Here is a 22,184-nt window from a genome sequence, read left to right on the forward strand (position 1 = left end):
AGTGCTGGGATTAAAGGCGTGTGCCACCACCGTCCAGTGGGAACTTAATTTTTACAAATTTTTGTTAGTTTGGAAGACTTTTTGTTTGAGTACTGAACTTGTAGGTGTTGTCCTCACACAGGATCAAAAGGAACCTTTGGTGGAGGAGGAGTCTGTGGTGGGTGGTGGCTGCGTCAGCTGTCCCCAGAACCTATGCTCCATAGCTCATGCCAATGTCCTTTGATTGTCTATGTTCAGTTTAGCATCTTCTCAGGGTCAGTTTTTGTGGATAATTTCTAGCACCTCTACTCTTTCCTACCTTTAACTTACTGTGTGGCAATGGGGTCGTACGCTTGCCATTTCCTGAGGTTGGTCACGGTGAGCAGTGTTTGCCAGGCTCTGCATAGAGGAAGCCAGACCCAGATGTCCTATCTCCTCATTTTTAATTAAGATTTCTTTTTCTCTCTTTCTTTTGGTTTTTCAATACAGGGTTTCTCTGTATAGCCCTGGCTGTCCTGGAACTCACTCTGTAGACCAGGCTGGCCTTGAACTCAGAAATCTACCTGCCTCTGCCTCCCAAGTGCTAGGATTAAAGGCATGCGCCACCACTGCCTGGTAAGATTTCTTTTCTAATTTGGTGTGTGTGTGTGTGTGTGTGTGAGAGAGAGAGAGAGAGAGAGAGAGAGAGAGAGAGAGAGAGAAAGAGAGAGAGAGAGAGAGAGAGAGAGAGAGAGAGACCTCACCTGTGCAGGGATCAGAATGCAACTTGCAGGCTTCAGTTCTCTTCTTCTGCCATGTGAGTCCCAGGGACTGAGCTCAGGTAATCAGACATGATAGAAAGTCCTGCCTGCTCAGCCAGAATTGTGTTCACATCTTTATTTTATTTAAAAAAAAAGTTTATGTGTAGATGTTTTGTCTGCATGTATATCTCTACTATGTGCATGCAGAAGAGCATCAGATCCCCTAGAACTAGAATTACAGATGCCTGTGAGCTGCCACATGGGTGCTGGGCATTGAACTCAAATAAATCCTCTGGAAGAGCAGCCAGGGTTCTTTCTTAAGTGTTGAGCCAGCTCTCCAGCCCAATTTTGTTTGTTTGTTGTTTTGTTTTTGTTATTTTTTTAAAAAGATTTACTTATTTATTATATGTAAGTACACTGTAGCTGTTTTCAGACACACCAGAAGAGGGCATCAGATTTCATTATGGATGGTTGTGAGCCACCATGTGGTTGCTGGGATTTGAACTCAGGACCTTCGGAAGAGCAGTCAGTGCCTCTTACCCACTGAGCCATCTCACCAGCCCCCTGTTGTTTTGTTTTAAGACAAGGTTTCCTTGTGTTCTATTCCCAGTTAGCCTGGAATTCACTGTGTAGATCTAGCTGGACTTGAAAGCAAAGAACTGCCCACCTAAACTTTATTTCTTTTTTCTTTTTTTCTTTTTTCTTCTCTCTTTTTTTCTTTTTTCTTTTTCTTTTTACATTTTGAAAAATGGTCAAGCCATCAGGGGCTAGGGAGAGAGACCTTGTGTTGTTGTTGTTGTTTATTTGTTTGCTTTAACTATAGTTGGGTGTGGTGGCACCGGCCCTAGCAGTCAGGAGGCAGAAGCAGGTGTATCTCTGAGTTTGAGAATACACACATATGATGTTGGTGTGAGTGTTCTTCTACCCTGTAGATCTCAGGGATCAAACTTAGCTTGCTAGACATTATGGCAAACATCTTTCAGCCTGAGCACCCCCACCCACCCCATGGTTCAAAGGACAGGGTCCTATGTAACTTGTGCTAGCCTCATACATGCCAGGCAGCCATTGAGCTCCATTTCAAACCACCTTACCTACTTTGAGGTCACAGAAGGCTTCTGTGTTTGTTGTGGTCAAGAGTGAGGAAGCAGTTTCTTACCCACGGTTAGCCTGGCAGAGACACCCCAGCTGTGGATGAGGTTACCTGTGGGAGGGCGCTCATCTTCTCAGGACAGCTCCCCAGAATTCCCTCAGGAAGCTGCGGTTTCTGCAGCCTGCAGTTTCTCTGCACTTGGAACGTAGTTCAGGACTAAAGTACCACACTGTTCCTGTGAAGACCAGAGTATCAATATCCCAGGTGTAGGGGACTGCCTATGCTTTTTATCATGTGGTCTTTGTTTGTCTGCCCCCCCACTCCCCAGACAGGGTTTCTCTATGTAGCCCTGGCTGTCCTGAAGCTTACTCTGTAGACCAGGCTAGCCTTGAACTCAGAAATCCACATGTCTCTGCCTCCCAAGTGCTGGGATAAAAGGTATGTGCCACCACTGCCTGGCACAGCCAGTGTTCTTAACCACTGAACCACCCCACCAGCCCTTCTCCTTCTCTTGAGTTCTTATTTGGCTGAGTATCAGGCTGATCCTGGACTGCATGCTTGCAATGGGGCCTGATTGGGGCTAGAACTCCATGTGCCCCTTCCCTCAGCTCCATCCTCAGGCTGGGAACTGGGCAGAGATGGTTTAGATGCTCTTTTGTCTTTACATTTTAAAACCTAAAAATCATTCTGATTTTAGGGCCTTAGAAAACTAGGCTACTGCCTAGATTGACCTAAAGATAGCATTTGCTAATCCTGGAACCCTTAATTTATGTTCTGTGCCCTAGAGACATTTGTCCACATACCTCAGAAGAGATGACTTAGGATGTTGAGAGTTGACTGTGCATAATACAGAAACTGGAACACCATTGTGCATAAGTAACCATTACCACATCAAGAAGATGAAGTAGTAGACATGGAAATGTTTGTAATGCTAGAGACATGGCAGGGTATTGACCGGAAGAGAAACATGAGCTGGGTGTGGTGGCTCACATCTATAATCCCAGCATCTGAGAGGTTTAGAGGTTTCAAGGTCTGTAAGCCATCTTCAGTTGCGTGGTCAGTCTGAGGCTTGGACAGTGAGGCTGTGTCTCAGTAAGGCTGCAGAGGGGGCTGCAGAAGGGGCTGCAGAGGGGGCTGCCCTTGCAGGGATCTGGTTCCCCTGGTCTGGTTCCCCGCACCTATGTGGTAGCTCACAGCTGTTTAGAATTACTGCTCCAGAGGATCTAGCACTCTCTTCTGGCTTGCTGGGCTCCAGGCATGCCTAGACCAGACACATACTTAGTCAATGCATCCATACACATAAAACAAAAGTTTTTAAATATGAATGCTAGTAATACTTTTTTTTTAATTTATTTTATTTATTTTATGTATATGAGTACACTGTAGCTGTACAGTACAGATGGCTGTGAGCCATCATGTATGTGGCTGCTGGGAATTGAACTTAGAACCTCTGCTGGTCCCGCTCGCTCCTGCCCCCTGCTCGCTGCGCCCCGCAATTCACTGTAGCTGTCTTCAGACACACCACAAGAGGGTGTCGGATCTCATTACGGATGGTTGTGAGCCACCATGTGGTTGCTGGGATTTGAACTCAGGACCTTTGGAAGAGCAGTCAGTGCTCTTAACTGCTGAGCCATCTCTCCAGCCCCCACTAGTAATACTCTTAAACAGAAAGTTCAGGTGCTGTTTACATTTGGAGAGAGGTGGGAGGGTACAAGGACGGAGTAGCACACAGGCTGTGACTGAGGGCGCTCTGCACATGGGCTTAGAACCTACCTACCGCTTACCCTCCCTGAAGTACTGTGCTCAGCTGGGTTGAGCACTTATAAGGAAAGGTGGAGACAGGTCTCTAAACAGCTATGAACGAGCAGTGACCACCTTCCTGGCTCTCCAGCTCTTATGCTGATACCAGAGCCTGACTGCTCTTATATTCCCACATGAGTTTAAACATTATCATATTAATTTTTGCATTACAAAGCAGCGAGGCAGTCCTGGGCCAGGCCATGAGCTCCAGCACCGCACTGCACCCATGTTCCTCCTTGGAGGGAGCTTCGCTAGTCTATGGTCGTTTACTGAAGTGCCATTGTGAGCATAACAACTTGCAAGAAGCTTTCTGAAGCAGAGTAAACAGAATATTATCTTTATTTGTGAGTTGGAAAGTGGGAAAGTACAAGAATTAATGTTCTGAGTAGGATTATTAGGTTGACATCTGTCCTCTGAGAATGTAGCATGCTGCAGATGGAGAGTGTTCTGTGGGAAACCAAACTCCCCTAATTGGGCTAAAACCATGGGTTTTCAATATAGCTTAAATATATTGCCTGTAGAAACACAGTTACTATACTGTGCGTGCGTGTGCGCGCGAGTGTGTGTGTGTGTGTGTGTGTGTGTGTGTGTGTGTGTGTGTGTGTGTTTTAGGAAATGAAGCTGAAGGGGGTTGGAGATGGCGCACACCTTTAATCCCAGCACTTGGGAGGCAGAAGCAGGTAGAGCTCTGTGAGTTTGAGGTCAGCCTGGTCTACACAGATATGCTGTCTTGGTGGGAGGTGGGGAGAGTGTTAGAAAAGAAAAAGAAACCATGTGATTCCTGTGGCATATCATCTTTGTATAGTCTATGTCTCTGTGGAGAAACTGTTCACACTATTTACAGGTAAAAATAATTTAATTATTAGTATTAAGCCATGTGGTAAAACTCAGAAGATAGCATGAGTAAGAGATACTTCAGTGAAAAGTAGCATAGACTAGGCGATAATAATAATTCAAGTTTTCCTGTGCTGATAAGAGAATTCCTCAGGATACATTGTTGGAAGCAAATGAAAACTATGGCTTAATTCAGATATTGGACATAGTTTGTGGAGGGAGACACAGCTGTTTGCTTGTGCATTGGCTGCATTGCCACACACATCTCTCTAAGCATGAGAAGGAATTGTCTGTGCTGGTAATAGCAGTCAGAGAGTCTGGAATTGTCTTAATTGTTTTCTAAGGATCTGGACTGTTATAATAAAAATGAGAGGGCTGGTGAGATGGCTCAGCAGGTAAGAGCACTGACTGCTCTTCCAAAGGTCCTGAGTTCAAATCCCAGCAACCACATGGTGGCTCACAACCATCCATAATGAGATCTGACACCCTCTGTGTACTTGTATCTGCTCTGCCTCTGCTCTGCAGGGGGCTTCGTCCTAGTTCATAGCTCCGAGTCCTATACTGGTAAGAGAAGTAAGGGGTGGATGCTCCAGATTCTGTGAGCTGACAGGATCTGTCCTATTTGGGTTTGAAGGGTTTTATTTTTATGTTTTTGTTTGTTTGTTTTTGTGATAGTTTTCATGGATCCCAAACTCACTATGTATATGAGGCTAACCTTGGCTACTGACCCTCCAGCCTTTGCCTCCTGAGTGCTAGGAGTACAGGTGCCACCATGACCCATTTTATTTTATACTAGTGATCAAATCCAGGGCAACTTTCTACCAACTGAACTGTATTCATGTACAGTCAAACCCAGACATTTTTTAAGTAGGAAAAATAAATTGGGTAAGGTTACAATGTGTTTTCTTAAGAGCGCTTGTAACTTTTGAGAGACTGTGTAGTTAGCAGATCCATGGCATGGGGAGGAAAAGGATTGGAAGTGAGAAAACAGGAAAGCAAACTTTGTATTTCCGAGACTACCACAGGTGTCTTTCTCTGACCTGCTGAAGTGCACAGGGGAACAGGGCTGCTGGGGCTGTGCAAGCTGAGCTGAGACAAAGTATATCAGTGCCTGTGTGCTAGAACCACCCAGACAGGTCTCAGAGGAGGCATGTGACCAATCCTGCAAAAACTTCTCTGATATCACAACTGTCCATCATTCAAAATTCCTTGCTTTAAAACTTAATACTGGAGGCTGGAGAGATGGCTCAGCTGTTAAGAGCATTGACTGCTCTTCCAGAGGTCCTGAGTTCAATTCCCAGCAACCACATGGTGGCTCACAACCATGTGTTATGGGATCCGATGCACTCTTCTGGTGTGTTTGAAGATAGCTATAGTATATTCATAAAAATAAAATAAAATAAAATTGAAAAATACTCTTGTGTATTTTAAAGAACCTTGCAAACACAATTTACTAATAAGTATATTTTTCAGGAATATTTTGAATGGCAGTGTTAATGGTACGACCCGGATAAAGTAACAAGCAGGAGGTCACTTGGTCGTGTCTTATTCCATGGTGCCCCATTTAAATACCGATAGTACAGACCTTGGCATGGGTGCTTTTCTCAGCCATGCGTGTTGGGCCTTTTCAAGGGTTCAGGGATGGCTTACAGTCTCATTACCTTTCTCCTGGCAGAGTTTCTCTTTCCTAAGATGGAGTCAAGCAAAAAGATGGATGCTGCTGGCACACTGCAGCCTAACCCGCCCCTAAAGCTGCAGCCTGATCGCAGTGCAGGGTCCGTGCTCGTGCCAGAGCAAGGAGGCTACAAGGAGAAGTTTGTGAAGACAGTGGAAGACAAGTACAAGTGTGAGAAGTGCCGCCTGGTGCTGTGTAACCCGAAGCAGACGGAGTGTGGGCACCGGTTCTGTGAGAGCTGCATGGCCGCCCTGCTAAGGTGGGTGCTGCACACAGGCTCAGACTGCCCGGCCTGTCTAAACCCCTCCTTACCTGCTTCTTCCAAGACTTTGAATGATTTTCAGTCCAGCATGGGAGGCCTTAGGACAACTCAGGCACGTCTCACGTTTCTGAGACGTTTCCGGCCTCACATCCCACTTGCCCAGGCCTCTCCCCTGAAGTCTCTCAGTGGTGTCAGCATTCTGTCCACAGCGCTTCTGTGACTCAGTGGTTAGCGCTCTGTCCACAGAGCTTCTGTGACTCCCATCTACCTTGCTGTATTCTGCGCAGGAAGCTAATGTTTTTTGGTGGTGATGTCAAATGATCGTAAGTCCTTAAAATTGAAGGGTGCCCCTGGGCCAGGAGAGAGGAAGATCAGGGTCACATGCAGGACAGAACAGGTGGTAAGTTTGCATGCTTGCCTAGGGAGTCCACAGAGATCTGAGGTACCAAGACCCTGGAAGCTTATGAGTCTAGTGGTTGCTGTGGTAAAATCACAAGGGCAAGTTGGGCTTTGGAGGACAGATGCTGAGTTAGCCAAAGAAGAGCTTCATCATGTAGCTTTGCATATTTGCCAGGGTTGTGCTTGGTACTCAGACCACTGCAAGACACACTGTACCATCAGGACTCTCAGGACACATTGGCTTGAGAAGGCCCTTGAGGTTCTTTTCTTATCTGGTCACTCACACCTGGATGCCTGAGACCACGGCTGAGCCCAGGAGCCAGGCTCCTGTGCACCCCACACCCTCATTGTGTGTCCCACACAGCATGCTTGGTTTTGCTGAGGGTAAAAGGACTGAGGTTGAACTTACTGGTGACACAGTAGGCTCAGCACCCAATTCCTGTGGAACAGGGCCTGGAAACTACTTGGGCTCAGGAAAGGCCTGTAATAGAGTTTCCTGGAGGATAGATGCAGCTTCCCTGTATAGCTGTATGTGTGTATGTGTGTGTATGTATAATATATATAGCATTGGTATATATACTGAGTTCATAGATAGCCCAAGACCAGAGCATCAGAAGGACTTCAGTACTTGTGGGTGCACCTTCCAGAGGCTCCCCTCAGAGAACCACTGTGGCTCCAACATGTCACTCTCAGTCTTTCGTAAGTCTTCCCAATGGGGCTGAGCTACTGAATGTAATAGCATGTTGTAAAGTTCAGTTCTTTTCCTCCTGTGGATGACTATTTACACTTGGTTTTCAGCAGCGTCCCGGAGCCCTGCCTGTTGCTGCAAGCTAGAGCAGGCCTGCTGCTAAGGAAAGCCCCTGTGCTGTGGGCTGGGGAGGGCTGCCTCCTGCTCTGACGGTCTTATTCTGTTTCCTTCAGCTCCTCCAGTCCAAAATGCACAGCGTGCCAAGAAAGCGTCATCAAAGACAAGGTATGCTTACCATTTCCTCTCTTCAGACAGAGGCTTGCTCTGTAGTCAGGGAGTCCCTGAACGCGGGGGATCTTCTTGCCCCGGCCTCTCAGTGCAGGGATGTGCCAACGTTCTGGGCTTGTTAGGTGGCCGCTACATTTCACATATCTTGGGTTTGGTGCTGTGGAATTCAGTTTGACCTTTTGCTTGATTTATCATTGGAAGGAGGTGCATGTGTTCATGTAGAGGTCAGAGTGCAACCGTGTAGAGTCACCCTCTTTCCTTAAGTGGATTCTAGGGCCAAATTCAGGTTGCCAGCTTCGCACAGAAAGTACTTTACCCTCTGAGCCACCTTGGTTTTGTGCAATGCATTTGAAATTCACTTTTGTTTTACTTTTTAAAATTAAGCTGGATATGGTGTTGTACAACTTTAATCCCAGTACTCAGGAGGCGGAGACAGGTGGCTCTCTGGGAATTGGAGGCCAGCCTGGTCTTCATAACAAGGTCTAGGCCAGCCAGGGCTACATAATAGAGACATTTTCTCAAAACGGTTACCATTTCCGTGGGGAGGTTAGGGTGGGAGTCTAGCTCAGGCTAGCCTTGAACTCACTTAGTAGTCGAGGTCCTTCTGTCTCTGTCTCCCAAGACCCAGAGTCACGGGTGTGCGCTCCCACATCTAATTTTTGCCATACTGAGACTCCATCTCAGGGCTTCTTTAGTCCAGGTTAGCACACCACCAACTGAGATAGATCTCCAGTCCCTTGGGGTTTGTTTCTTTGTTTGTTTGTTTGAGACAGGGTTTCACTATGCAGCTCTGGCTGGCCTTGAAATCACAGAGATCTACCTGCCTCTGCCTCCACACATGGAAAGTACCTTGGTTTTTCCCTTTGTTTGTTTTGATTTTTGAGATTAGATCTTCCTATATAGCCCAGGCTGGCCTCCAGCCTCAGCTCCTAGGACTGCAGGTGTGCTCCAGCACCCTCAGCTCTTAGTCTGGGCAGTGGTGCAGCAGGCTCCAAGGCCCAGCCTGTGCTATGTGAGCACCTGGGCACACTGGGTGTAGAGGAAAGTCAAACTGTCTTCAGCTGTGATTCCTGCAGGGCACACTGTCCTCTAGCCACTTGCTTTGCTGTAACAGTATCACTCTGACCTGTTAACTCCATGGGACGTGTGTACAGAGTCCGTCTGGAGCTGTAGAAGTGCTGAGCTGCCTGTTATGGCAGTGGCGTCTGTGGTGGAGTCACTACTGTCTTGTAGCTTTCTGTCTCATGCAGCTTACACTCAACTGTGACACTAGCTTTACCTCAGACGTGCCAGTGGGGAGGGGCTGTTTAAATGTGTTCTTGGTCCCCCTTTACAGTATCTTGAAGAGCTTAGACAGTGAATGAGATCAGCTACCATGTACCCCACATGGCTGTCAGCATTGGCATACTTAGAGTGGATAGCACTGAGGCCTCCCCTCTTTTCCAGAAGAACCCGATCTCTCCCCTTTTCTCTGGCACATGGCCACTCACATACTGCTAAGCCCTTCCAGGGACGTTTGTGGCTTGAAACAACTCATTCTTGAGGACTTAAATATCAATAAAAATATGTGTGATTCCAATATTTTGATTAATGAACCTAACAATTTTTAAGTGTAGGCTATTAAATTCCACACTAAGAATCTTGGTCTGGGGTTTCCTGTCGAAAGCATTTGCAAGTGCTAGACTTGCTGGTTGGGGCAGCCCATGGGAGACTGCTGGCCACAAGGACCCCTGACCCCTGGGCTCTAGGAAGAATGGCATCTGATGGATGAATGGTTCTGGGTGGTAGGGGGAATTAGCCAACCCTCAAGCTTTTAATTAGCACACTAGCATCTCTGCTGCTGAAGGCTTCAGTCAGTCGTTATAAGAGGCAGGTCACTTAGCCCATTCTTAAATGGCAGTGTGCCTCCTTGTTCTCATGAATTGACAAATGTAAAGCCACACACCGAGGTGCCTTTTACAGTCTCTCTGTTCCATTCCAGGCTGTCCTCAAACTCACAGATTTGTTCTTCTGCCTTTGCTTTCTGAATGCTGGAATGAAAGGCATATACCCCGATACCAGCTTCCATCTTAATTTTTGAAACAGGATCTGTTACTGACCCTGGAGCTTGCTGATTGGATAGACTAGCTGGCCAATAAGCTGCAGATCCTATCTCCCCCCAACACCCCAGGAATTACAGGTGCATACTACCATCCATGATTTATATGTAGGTGTCAGCACCAAGCTCAGATCTTCATGCTTGCGTAGCATGCACTCTACTGACTGAGGCGTCTATGTTTTTAAAGCTTCCCAGCCATTTGTTCTGTCCCTACATGGGCATTTAGGAAGGACTTCATATTGACAGGTGGGAGTCTCGGAAATGCCTGAGGACTAAGATGCTGTAGGCTGTTGTTAGAGGCAGAGTGCTTGCTTTCTAAGGGGAAATAAAATTAAAGACAAGCAGGTGTTCATTTTTAGGAGAATAGTCGAGTACCAGCTCATCCTTGTAGCATTTACTTCAAGCTTCCTCTGGACTAAGATGTGGCTCAGTGGTGGAATGTTTCCCTAGCATGCTTAAGGCCCGAGAGTCCATCTCCGGTGCTGAGAGAAAATGGAGATTAAAAAGAAAACAACCTTTGGTAAAAACTGAATTATAAGCAGTGTACACTAAGAGGGAACCGAAATTGTTTCACAGATTGTTTCAAAGCAGCATCTCCACAACTGGTCTGGTTCTCTCAGAAGCTCTCTGTACAGCGTATTGATGTGCCAGCATGTTGCCAAGCTCTTTGGCACGAGGTGCACCACAGGGCCATCTGCTCCAGCCCACCTTGCCCAGAGGCCGTGTCAGTATTGAAGGGCCATAATGCTCGAGATGTCTTCACCCCAGCTGTCATCTGCTTACCTAATAAAAGATAGTGGCTAAGGCTGTCTCTTAGTGGGGCCGGCTCCTTCATTCTACTTATGGAAATTAAGACGGTCCTTAATGCTTTCTGAGGCCCACTTAAGAGTTGCTCTTAGGGTCTTCAGAGTGGTTTAGCCTTGTCCAAAACTGCAACATGTGAAGATTAGGAAGTATTAATCCTCTAACTGCTTTTCAATTCAGGTGTTTAAGGATAATTGCTGCAAGAGAGAGATTCTGGCCCTTCAGATCTACTGTCGGAATGAAGGCAGAGGTTGTGCGGAGCAGCTGACTCTAGGACATCTGCTGGTAAGCACCAAGTGGTAGCAGAGGTGTCTCTCTGTTCAGAGGGCTGCCCGCTGCCTCACCTCTCCCAGGGCCACCCGCTGCCTCACCTCTCCCAGGGCCACCCGCTGCCTCACCTCTCCCAGCTGGCTGCCTGCCAGGGAGATGTAGCATTGTGTGTGTGCACCATAGTGCTGTTTACCCTTTAAAGTAGCCATGCAGGAAGTGGTCCAATCCCTGGGACACACAGGTTAATGTCGGGACATCAGTGAATGGTTATCCTCTACCCTACTATGGATAAAAAATCGGAGTTGGGTTTTTATTTTCCAAGGCACTTTAGAACTTTATCTCTACCATGAAACTTCATAAAACTTGTTTTTTTATTTGTATATTTTATTTAGAGTGGATAATTGAATTTGAGTAAAGGGTTTGTGTGTGTATATCTGTCTGTCTGTCCTTCTGTGTGTGTGTGTGTCTGTGTGTATATACCTTTTGACATAGTTCAGGATGGCCTTGAACCAGCATACCCCTGTCTCAGCCCATTCTGCTAGGACTGCAGGTCTGCATAGCCACATCTTGTTAGAATCATTGCTACCAGAGACCTGCCACCCCAGTGATGGTAACAGAGGAATGCATGGTCCCTTACTCACATGCTGAGGAAACAGTGCATACAGTGAGCCTGTGTCTCTGTGCTTGCCACTCTGTTGCACAGAACTGTCCCAGGAGAAGGTCACAGTGTTCTGCAGACCTTATCACACAGCAGGCAGTCTGCCATTTCACACTCACACTTTCTGCCAGTTAAGAACTTGGCTTTGTTCTGCAGGTGCACCTAAAAAATGAATGTCAGTTTGAAGAACTTCCCTGTCTGCGTGCCGACTGCAAAGAAAAAGTCCTGAGGAAAGACTTGCGGGATCATGTGGAAAAGGCCTGTAAATATCGCGAGGCCACGTGCAACCACTGCAAGAGCCAAGTGCCCATGATCACACTGCAGGTGCGCTGCTGCCTGTCCCCGTCCCTCTGCTCAATCAGGTGCACTTCCGCAGAGACGATGCTTCTCACGAGGAGAAAGGGAGAGGGGATTAAATAGCAATTTTCATCTAACTTTATTTCAGAGTGAAGCTGGATTTGTTTTGCCTATTTTGATTTATATGATTAACATTTTCCATTGCCTTGATTGACTCATTTGAGATGTCAAAAAAATGAAGAATGATGATTCAAAAAAGGTAGAATTTGTAACTTGTCCCAAAGAATAGCCTGAGATTTTGATGGAGTGCCTGTCTTCTCACAGCTGCCTGGCACTGCCGTCACTCTCAGCAGGCTCATTGCCCCTGCAGTGGCAGAGGCAGCTGTCTGTCTTGGAGACGGGTGAGGATGAAAATGCTCTCCTGCCTCATTGTTTTGGCACGGTCTGCTCTGTGCGTGCGGTGGAATCATCATTTCTGTGTAGAAAACGAAAGAGATGCTGAGGGTAGAGGAGCAATTTTAAAACAGTCATTCACTGAGTAAACATTGGTTGTGTACCTACTGTGTGTCGTGACATTCCAGGGCATGGACTGCTTGTGGGTTGCTAAGAGGGCACTTAGGAAGTGTTAGGAGAGCTGGGAGCCCTGGCCAGGCATTGCTGAGAGGTAAGCAGTTAGGGACCTCTCTCGATAGCGGTGCAGAGGTCATTGGCAGGAGTATAATAACTCCTTGGACTATAGCTGGGGCACAGGAGCTGTGGCTGAGTTTCTGGCGTCTGTCTTGGAACACGTCACGGCCACCATTTAGGAGAGTCCCCACCCTGTGAACTGAGGTGTGTTCTCAGCACCCCTCCCGACCAGCTGTGCCTGAGGCTGGGCCTCCAGTTACTTGAAACCACTTTTCTTATAGAATACCTCAGACATTCCCAGTTACTGAGAGCTTTTAAGGACTCCGTCTCCCCCTTGGGAAATGGCCTTAGAATGTGTCGTAGCCGAGCAGTCTCCAGTAGCAAACCTTCAGTGAGTGAGACCTCAGGGAATGAGTGCCGTTCAGAGGACACATTAGGCACCACTGTCAGAGACACTTTGCTTCTTGCAGAAATCAGTTATTTGCAAAGTAAAATCAAGTAATTAATTTTTATTTGAGAAGGAACTGAAAACATGTCAGTTAAATACCACGTAAGTTGCCACCTCTGAACACCAGGCAAGACTGTAAGAGTCAGGAGGGTGCATGGTTAACCATGTGTTCCTAGCAAAGGGGTAACTCCATGTTATCCTCAGTCTGCAATCTGAGAAAGGAGAACCAGGCACACATTTACATTTCTGTAGTGTGGAAAGAACTGTGACCATAATGTGTACAAAACACCAATAAGGTGGTCAGTTCATAGGATAGGGCTAGGGAAGATCAGAGAAGAGGCAGGGCTTATCTCATTAGGGTTTTTAATTGGCAGCCACAGATCGGAGGGAAGGAAGTTGGACTGGAAGGCAGTTTGCAGCCTAAAGTTCCCTCAGAAATCTGAGGCCTTCCTGAGGGAAGCTAGCTGCAAGCAGCTTTGATGGCATCCTAGGATACTTTTGTTATCACTATAGCTTTGTTTGTGTTACTAAGGATTGAACTCAGGACTATTTTCAGAGACCACTTTTTAGTTTTTCTTGTTTTAAGACAGGGTCTGACTGTCCTGGAAATCACCAAATTCAGCCAAGCTGGCTTTAAATTTGGCATCCTGCCTTGGTTTCCTAAGCAGCTGGAGTCACAGCAGGTGACATCACGACAGCTATTTGTTTTCATTTTGCTTTGAAATGGGCTCTTGTTAAAAAAAAAACAAAACAGTCCAGGTTGGTCTTAAATTCACTAGGATGATTAAGAACTCATGATCTTCCTGCAATCACCTCCTAAATACTGGGATTGTGGGTGTGTGCCACTACTACCTGGATTAAGGCCTGGATTGCGTTCTTCTCTGGTTTTTAGTCCCTTACACCCATACTAAGGACTGAAGCCAGAGCACTGAGCATTCTGGGTTAGGCAAGCACTCCACCTGTAAGCTGTGTGTCTGTAGCTCCAGCAGTGATTCTAACGAGTGTGCATGTCTCACATCATTGCATGTCCCCCCTCAGTGATACTGTACAGTCTTGACACTGGCAGAGCAGTGTACATTCCCTTCTTTACAGAACTAGGAAGGTTCTGGGACTTGCTCTGGGCCTCTTCTCCTTCTATTTAGTGCCAGGATTATATCCCCAAATCTTTGGATTTTTTTTTTTTTAAGCTCAAACATACTTAACCTCTGAGCTCTGAAATGTGTCATACACTATATAGCTTAGGACCTGTGACACACACTGCATTGCCAGCCAGCAGCACATTCCTGACAGTGTCTAGTCCAGGACCAAACTGCATACAATTCTTGTAGCAAATCATATTTTAGTAAAGTCTGAGAACAAGTCAAATGAAACTCTTGTGTTAGATGTTAGGCGTATGAACATGTGATGAGGCCTTTAGTTGAAAGACAGAAATGCGGAGTTCTGTGGTGCTCTAGTGGTTACTTGATGGTTAAGCATGGAGTAGGTGGGAAATGTTGATCATATGCATACCAGTTGTTCATGCCAGGCTTAAGTGCACCTACAGTCCCGCACTCAGTGGCAGAGGCAGGGATGCAAAGCTACATTGCTTCTAAGTAACCGGTCTACCTACAAACCACTGCGGAATGTATCAAGTTTGTGTTGTGCTTTGTTTAAGGCAGAGTCTCATGTAACCCAGCTGTCCTTGAACTTGCCGGGTAGATCAAGCTGACCTCAAACTCACAGAGATCTGCCTGCATTTCCCAGGTGCTGGGATTAAAGGCGCGTGCCATATGCACGCTTGGCCCAGGTTTGTTTTTGTTTTTGTTTTATTTTTGCATTTTCAGTGGTGCATCTTTTCCTTTGGCTGTTACAACACAGAGTTGCTAAATATCACATGGCAGGTGATGACAGTCTGTAACTCCCTCTTCTCACTTTCCTGGGTTCCTGGCACATATATGGTACACAGCCATACCTACAAGGAAAATATTCATACACTAATTAAAAAAATAAATTAAGCCGGGCGGTGGTGGCATATGCCTTTAATCCCAGCACTTGGGAGGCAGAGGCAGGCAGATTTCTGAGTTCACGGCCAGCCTGGTCTACAGAGTGAGTTCCAGGACAGCCAGGTATACACAGAGAAACCCTGTCTCAAAAAAAACAAAAAACAAAAATTAATTAATTAATTAACTAATTAATTAATTAAAAGAAAGAATCAGAAAGCAAGATGTTGGCAAGGCCATGTTCCCAGCAGCAGCCCTGAGAGAATACGTTCTTCCCTTTCCTAGGCCCTCTTGGTTGTCATTGACCCTTGGCTGGTGGCCACAGCACTCTTACTCCTACTCTGTGTTTAGGTGGCTGCTCCCCAGTCCTTGCCTCTCCAAGGATGTAGTCATGAGATGCTGCAAAGAACCAGACCCAGTAGGTCCCATTCAGAGGTTCTAAACAGGCATGAACAGGGTTATGGGAGGACACTAGTCAATCGCGTTCATGGGTAGAGGCCCTGGGCAGGCAATTCATTGAAAAGAAGTATTCATGGTTAGTAAGAAGAAATGCCCCAGTTCACAATATCTGAGCTGCAGGACCCTACATCGTATCCCCCCATTAGACTGTCCTAGATTAGAGTGTGGTAGAATTGGTAAGGTACAGGAATGTGCTTTCTTGTGATAATGGCATTCCAGACTGGGGTCAGGTTATTGGAGGGCAGTTTGGCAACGATTCATCAAAATCTGTCTTAAAACATGTGTATCCTTTGATCTTAAAACCTTCTTCCAGATATTCTCATGTGTGCAAAAGTACTTACAAAAATATTGACACTGACCTCCTAGCCTTCCCACCTCTCCTCCCCACTCCCTTCCTCTCCCCCCCCCCACCCCCTGCCCTGCTCTACCTTACCTCCTCCTTCAGTACCATCTTGGTCCTTCTCCCTCCACTCTGCCTGTGTTGATAAGTCAACAGGCGAGGGTCCAGCCTAGAGACCGAGAGTGGGAATGCATGGGTTCCAGGAGCCAACAAAGTCCCTGTGGTGCCTCTACCATGTCTCAGAATCCCACACTGCTCAGTAGCCTTGTGGCCTTGGCTCTTGAGAGGGTAGTCTGCTCACACTAGGTTTACAGATGTGGCAGGTATCAGAGAAGCAAGGCATGTTACTAGGGTTTTTCCACTGAAACATGCAGAATGCTTTGATTTTGTGGTACTTGGAAACTCTGGATCCATGCAAACCCCACATGAAGGGGTCCCTGTGCCGGCTGTCCCCTGAGAGAGACCTATGATTAGGCTCTCCCTGTCCAGTCAGTAGGGAATGGTAGTAGACTTGCTTACCAGGTACTCTGGGAGACTCTGAGACCCTTCTCTGCAGATGCAGAGTGCATACCTAGAAAACCCAGGCCTTCAAGATTTCAATGAGATTGAGCCTGGTACCCTCACAGGTCAGTGCTCTGTTAAACACTTCTCTTGTGTGGCCACTGTCTTGGCTCTGCACCTGCCTAGTTAGACTGAGGCCGGAGCAAGTGCCATCGTCCATTGATCCACCTAAAAACAAATGTCGCTCACTGAAGGCCCAAGGAACTAGAAAACTTACTGAGACTTGAAAGTGTCCCAGGGCCCTGGAGGACTGCTGAGCGTCCTGACCCAGCTTTGTCACTGTGCTAGCACTCTGTCTTTACCTCCATTTTGGGTCTCGTGCTGTTTTCTTGGACCCTTGGGTGTGATGTCCTAGACAGAGTTCTTGCCCCTGCTTTGTTTATGGAGTCCCAATGACTACACATTGCCAGGTACCCTGGCATTGAGATTAACAGTCCTGATCTGTCTTCTACAGAGTAAGAATCATACCATTTCAGTAGGGCCTAGACCAAACTTTATCCATACTTAATGTACTAAAGATAATCTTGGTAAGATTTCAGGATAGTATCCAAGATACTGTGCCATTTTCCCATGGTAGAGGGGTGTCCTGTCCAGACTCCACATTGAGCATGGGCATTTGACCAACCCCAAATTGCCCATAGGGCCCTTGATCTGTAATCTGCTGGGAAGGAAGCTGGTGGTCAGATGCCACCAACAGTATTATTTACAAATTCCCTCTGCGTCAGTTGTGCCCTGATGTCTTAAGGTTCCAGACTCTCATGCTCTGGTCTGAATGTCACATGGTAATGGTGGAGCAAGCTTCCTTTGTTTCTATGTTGGAGAGCTGATGGGTAGCAGCAGGGTGGGCTTTGGTGTTCCAGAGCTGCTATATTTCCTTTTTCTTTGTAGAAACATGAAGACACGGACTGTCCCTGTGTGGTGGTATCCTGCCCTCACAAGTGCAGCGTTCAGACCCTTCTGAGGAGTGAGGTAAGGCCTAGTCAGGAGCCCTGTGACTATGGGTCAGGTGTGCTCTCGGCTCTACTCTTCTGAGTTACGGGCATCTAGAGTCTTCATGTTTGGCTGTGGTAATGTGTGTAACCAGACAGACAGAACTGAAAAGGAGTTTGTGGAAGTCAGAAGCAAACAAAAAGCTACAAAAGGTAAAATCAGGGTTAAAAGTACTAAGAATTGGAAAATGTGAATACTTTATTATGTAAGGAAAGGTGATGTTTTAAGGGTTTTCTGAAGCACTGTTCTTAAATCTACAAAATAATGGATTCTGTAAGGTTGTAGGGTAGGGCAGGCAGTGCTAAATAGAGAGGAGGTGCTGAGCGCAGGCTTCTGTGTTAGAACATCCTTAAAAGCACGTGGTAAGAGCCCCAGTGACCACACACTGCACCTGCCCAGGTACTCCTGTAAAATCGGTAGACTTTTATCATGGTCTCATTCGATATGTCTATATGGAGGGATTCATATGAAAAATTCCAGGGATCCCCAACTTTTTTTTTTTTTTAAGATTTATTTATCTTATTTATATGAGTACACTGTACCTGTCTTCAGACAGACCAGAAGAGGGCATCAGATCCCATTCCAGATGGTTGTGAGTCAACATGTGGTTTCTGGGAATTGAACTCAGGACCTCTGGAAGAGCAGTCAGTGCTCTTAACCACTGAGCTATCTCTCTAGCCCCGGTTCCCAACATGTTTTACGTGAGACCTGACCTGGAACCCCATGGCTGCTCTGATCTTTGGCGCCTGGTCACTGGAGTCCTCTCCAGCAGCCTGGGCATCCTCCTGGGCATTTAGAGGAAGGAGGCCTGTGATGTTTTGTTTGGAACAGGAGGGCCGGTGTGGGCCTCATCTAGGAGGAGATGGTGAGAACCCTGCTCTTCTAGGTACAGCCTCCCAGGACAGAGTGGGTAAGATTAGTGTCAGGACTCCAAATGTGCCCCAGGGAGGACCTGGGGGCAGAACAAGTAACTGGTCCACACTGGGACACTAGGAGATCCTTCTGAGAATGTATGGAGAGTCTAGCTGCTGAAGTGGCTCCCAGAATGTATAGCCCTTACTTCAGTTCTGTCTGCTCAGGGCTCTGAATTAAGATGAAAATTTGCCTCTAAGTTATTTTTATTTCAAAATAAAATTTTAGACTGCATTTTTCTTGGTTTCTAGTGAAAGGAGCTGTTGAGCTGTGCATTGGTCTCTTCTGTTCCAAAGCCGCTGTACATTCTCTAGGGCTCTGAGTATACTAACAATAAAACCAGGTTAGGAAAAGGTAAGGCAGTGAGTTAATGTGAGAATACATGTCAGAACAGCGTGCCCTGGAATAGCATTAGGAGTGCTACTGGTCACGTCTGCAGTGGTAACAGTGGCCCTGAAAGGTTTAAACAAACCTTGTGGTAAACTAGAGTCTCCATGTGCAGGTCTATGCTGACCTGCCTGTGGGACATTCTGGGTGCTTCCTCCAAGTCATCCCAGGGCATCCTGACTGGATTCAGGGAAATCTACAAGGATACTAGGATGCTGATCTTTACAGCTGCCTAGCTAACTTTGCCATGTGGCTGGTTGTGGTGTGGGCCTTGGGGCCCTTTTCCAGGTTTCCTTTCTCCTAGCTGTGCAGAAGGGTCAGTGAGCAGAGGGGAAATGGGTCCCTGTCTGCCTCGTTCCTAAACACCAAGCAGAGAGAACAGCTGCCATGGTTCTGGTAGACTGAGCAAGATTCCTAAACTGCACAGACCTGCACCCACTTGCACAGACAACACAGAGTATGAACTGTAAGAAGGCATCAGACAGAAGTGCATTCCAGCCTCAGCGACACAAGCCCAGGCAGACACAAGTGTGTCTTTAGGATGCATCTTTTTAGTTCCCTTGTCTCTTTGGGGCATCCTGGAGCTAAACAAGAAGCTGTTTTCTCTCAAGATAGCTTAGATTTTTCTAGGCACTCCTAATTTTCCCTCTGTCAGTTGAGACAGCATAAGGTTCCTGTTGTTAGACTTGCTGCAGAAATCTTTGAAAGCTTATGAGCTTCTGAATGTGCAGGAGAAAGGCTCTTCAGTGAAGGAGTAACTCACCTCCAGCCATCTCTAGTATTGCTAGCATTTGTATGTGAGCTTGCCTTGGAAATGGGTTTATTTTTGTGTACTGTATAGCAGGTGTATGACCCAGTTGTATCCCAAATGCTTTCTGATTTTTTTTGTGTGTGTGTTTCATACAGTTTTTGTTAATAGTCTTTAAATGTGCATTCTGTTTTTCTTTTTTCTTTTTCTTTTTTTCCTTTTTTAACTCCGGCACTTCAAATGACATGTCACAGTTTGAACAATTCATTCTAAGAAAATTGGAAGTTTAAGAACTGTTGCAGTAAATGTATTTATGTATATTGATGTGTATTCGTGCATATATGTGATGAAACTGTATTTCACTGCCTGAAGTCCATCGAGCCAGTGACGCGTGCATACCTGTGGCTGATAAGCAGCCTTCCTCACAGCACAGCCTGGACGCTCTCTGTGCCTGATATGTTTGAACATTTTTGAACATTTTCATGCAAATGTTTGTGTCACAACTCACGTCTCTTTCCCGTTGCAGTTGAGTGCACACTTGTCCGAGTGTGTCAATGCCCCCAGCACCTGTAGTTTTAAGCGCTATGGCTGCGTTTTTCAGGTCAGTATCCAACATTTGTCCTTCCCAGTTACTGACATCTGCCATTGAAGCAAGCTCTCATAATATTTCAGCATTTGAGTTCTCGCTCTTTTAGTCTTTGTCATGAAACCAGATCACCTGCTGCATGAGTGCCAAGGATCACATACATGTAGCTGGTGTGTGTGCTCATTTGCCAGGCTAGGGTGTTCTGAGGCTTAGGCAGACAGCATGGGTGCCCTGCAGACAGCTCCTGGGACAGTAAGAACGAATGCAGTGACATCTGCTGGAGTGAGTCTCTGTGGCTGCTTTAACTGTATTGCTAAGCTAGATGGAGCTCTGACATCATTTGTCAGTCCTTAGCAAAAAATCCCACATGGGTGCCCATAATGCTTTCCTTACACGCGAGTGCAGCCTATGACCCTGCCAGGGTTGGATTTGACTGAGCAAAGCCAGTAGAAAGCCTGCTTCCTGGGAAAAGGTGTTATAGTCAGAACCCTCTATCTGGTTTTCTACTCAGTTTTTAAAAAAATATACCTGAAAATTGCTAGCAAGTCAAGATTGAGTTTTTACTCAAATATATATATATATATCCTAATTTTTATCTACCAAAAGGCAAAATATGTTACATGGAAAGTGTTGTATGTTTAGTTTTATGTATCGACAGTGCGTTGTTATGGAGTTAGTACAGAGATGGTGAAACTCGCTGTCCAGTTTTTTACTGAGAGGAGGGAACGCAGTGAGTGAGCGTGAGGTCCTCCCTTGCTAACGTTAGTCTAGGAGGCGCCTGTACCTCCCTGTTCTGTTGTGCGTGGTTCCATCCATCATGTGTGTGCGCGTATGTATGCTGATGCGGAGCCACGCTCAGATCAGCATAGATAGAGACAGACTATGTACAGAGTATGTGTTTTGGAGATCATGAAGACGCTTTCTCTGATTTCTTAATTTTCTGGTATCAAAACAAATTATATTCTTGCACTAATTGTTTCCATGAATATGCAAAGTACTACTTAATGTGCTTGCTCTTGGCTTGAGTGGTCTGCATCCTACGTACTCTGTAGATCGTTTGTGTCCTGTCTATAAATATTTCCCAGCACTCAACCTGCTGAGGCGGTGCCTTTGGTCACGGTGCTGTGACATAGTTCACTAGACCCAGCGCCGTAGCAGCAACTGGCTGCAGCTGCAGGTCCCAGGACCTTCTCTTTGTAAATCTTCATTGTAAAGGAACAGAATAGCTTTCAAATTTAATTCCTTGGTCTTGCAAGTGTGACAGAAAGGTGAGAAGCTGACCTTGAGGTCAGCTCTGCAACTCCACAGTGTTCTTGGTGTGCTCCCTGCACTGCAGCCTGGGAGGCCTTGGGTGAGGGCCCCGGATCCCTGCACAAACACAACCCTTCCCGTGTAGCTGCTTCTAGAGTTGTGTTCTAGGTTCCCTCGTCTTTGAGTGGCATGACTGGTTTAGACTCATCCACTGTTGCTCTTGCAGGGTACAAACCAGCAGATCAAGGCCCACGAGGCCAGCTCCGCAGTACAGCACGTGAATCTGCTGAAGGAGTGGAGCAACTCCCTGGAAAAGAAGGTAGGCACAGGCTCCTGGCTTCTGTCAGGTTTATTATAATGCTTCAGACTATTTATAGAGTAAAACTACTTTGTAATTATCAATGGGTTTGGTTTTTTTTTTTTGTTTTTTGTTTTGTTTTGTTTTGTTTTGTTTTGTTTGAGACAGGGTTTCTCTGTGTAGCCCTGGCTGTCCTGGAACTCACTCTGTAGACCAGGCTGGCCTCGAACTCAGAAATCCGCCTGTCTCTGCCTTCCAAGTGCTGGGATTAAAGGCGTGCGCCACCACCTCCCAGCTCTTTGTGGGTTTTCTTAGCACTGATCCAGGACAAAGATTGTCCCAACTTCTATCCTCTGGTCCTCAGCTCCATAGTTTTGTGAAAAGTGGCCACCCCACAGGTGAATTAATTACCTCTGGTTGCTGCGGCACTGATCAGCATGGAGACTGGTGGCCTGGGCTGCTGGCCTGTTCCTCGTGTGTCTGGTTACTAGTGTCACATTATGTACAGCTATGTCTTTTATGAGCCCCAGATAGGAAACCCTTGCTTTCTCCCTGTGGTTTGCAGTTGGTTCTTTTGGCAGCTGTACTGGCTTCATAGACAGCACCACTACCTACAGCGTCTCCTCCGGAGGGGCTGTGAGCCCGCAACCAGGTTCTTCCCATCAGAGTGCACCTGGCTCAGGCACTTGTTCTGTGCTGGTCATCCCTTAGCAGGA

General features: G+C 46.5%; 1 protein-coding gene across 5 annotated transcripts in view; it reads left to right on the plus strand.

The window, feature by feature from the left end:
• Traf3 (TNF receptor associated factor 3) overlaps positions 1 to 22,184 on the plus strand; it is a 100,753-nt gene that overhangs the window by 64,491 nt on the left and 14,078 nt on the right. For all 5 annotated transcript variants that reach the window (XM_031357645.1, XM_031357643.1, XM_031357644.1 and 2 more), the window contains 7 exons: positions 6,119 to 6,377; positions 7,701 to 7,752; positions 10,838 to 10,942; positions 11,742 to 11,909; positions 17,185 to 17,265; positions 19,860 to 19,934; positions 21,397 to 21,489. In XM_031357645.1, coding sequence (XP_031213505.1) covers positions 6,136 to 6,377; positions 7,701 to 7,752; positions 10,838 to 10,942; positions 11,742 to 11,909; positions 17,185 to 17,265; positions 19,860 to 19,934; positions 21,397 to 21,489 — 816 coding nt within the window. In that variant the 5' untranslated portion in view covers positions 6,119 to 6,135. The remainder of the gene's footprint in view (positions 1 to 6,118; positions 6,378 to 7,700; positions 7,753 to 10,837; positions 10,943 to 11,741; positions 11,910 to 17,184; positions 17,266 to 19,859; positions 19,935 to 21,396; positions 21,490 to 22,184) is intronic.

Source organism: Mastomys coucha, unplaced genomic scaffold (assembly GCF_008632895.1).
Source record: "Mastomys coucha isolate ucsf_1 unplaced genomic scaffold, UCSF_Mcou_1 pScaffold6, whole genome shotgun sequence".
Taxonomy (NCBI): domain Eukaryota; kingdom Metazoa; phylum Chordata; class Mammalia; order Rodentia; family Muridae; genus Mastomys; species Mastomys coucha.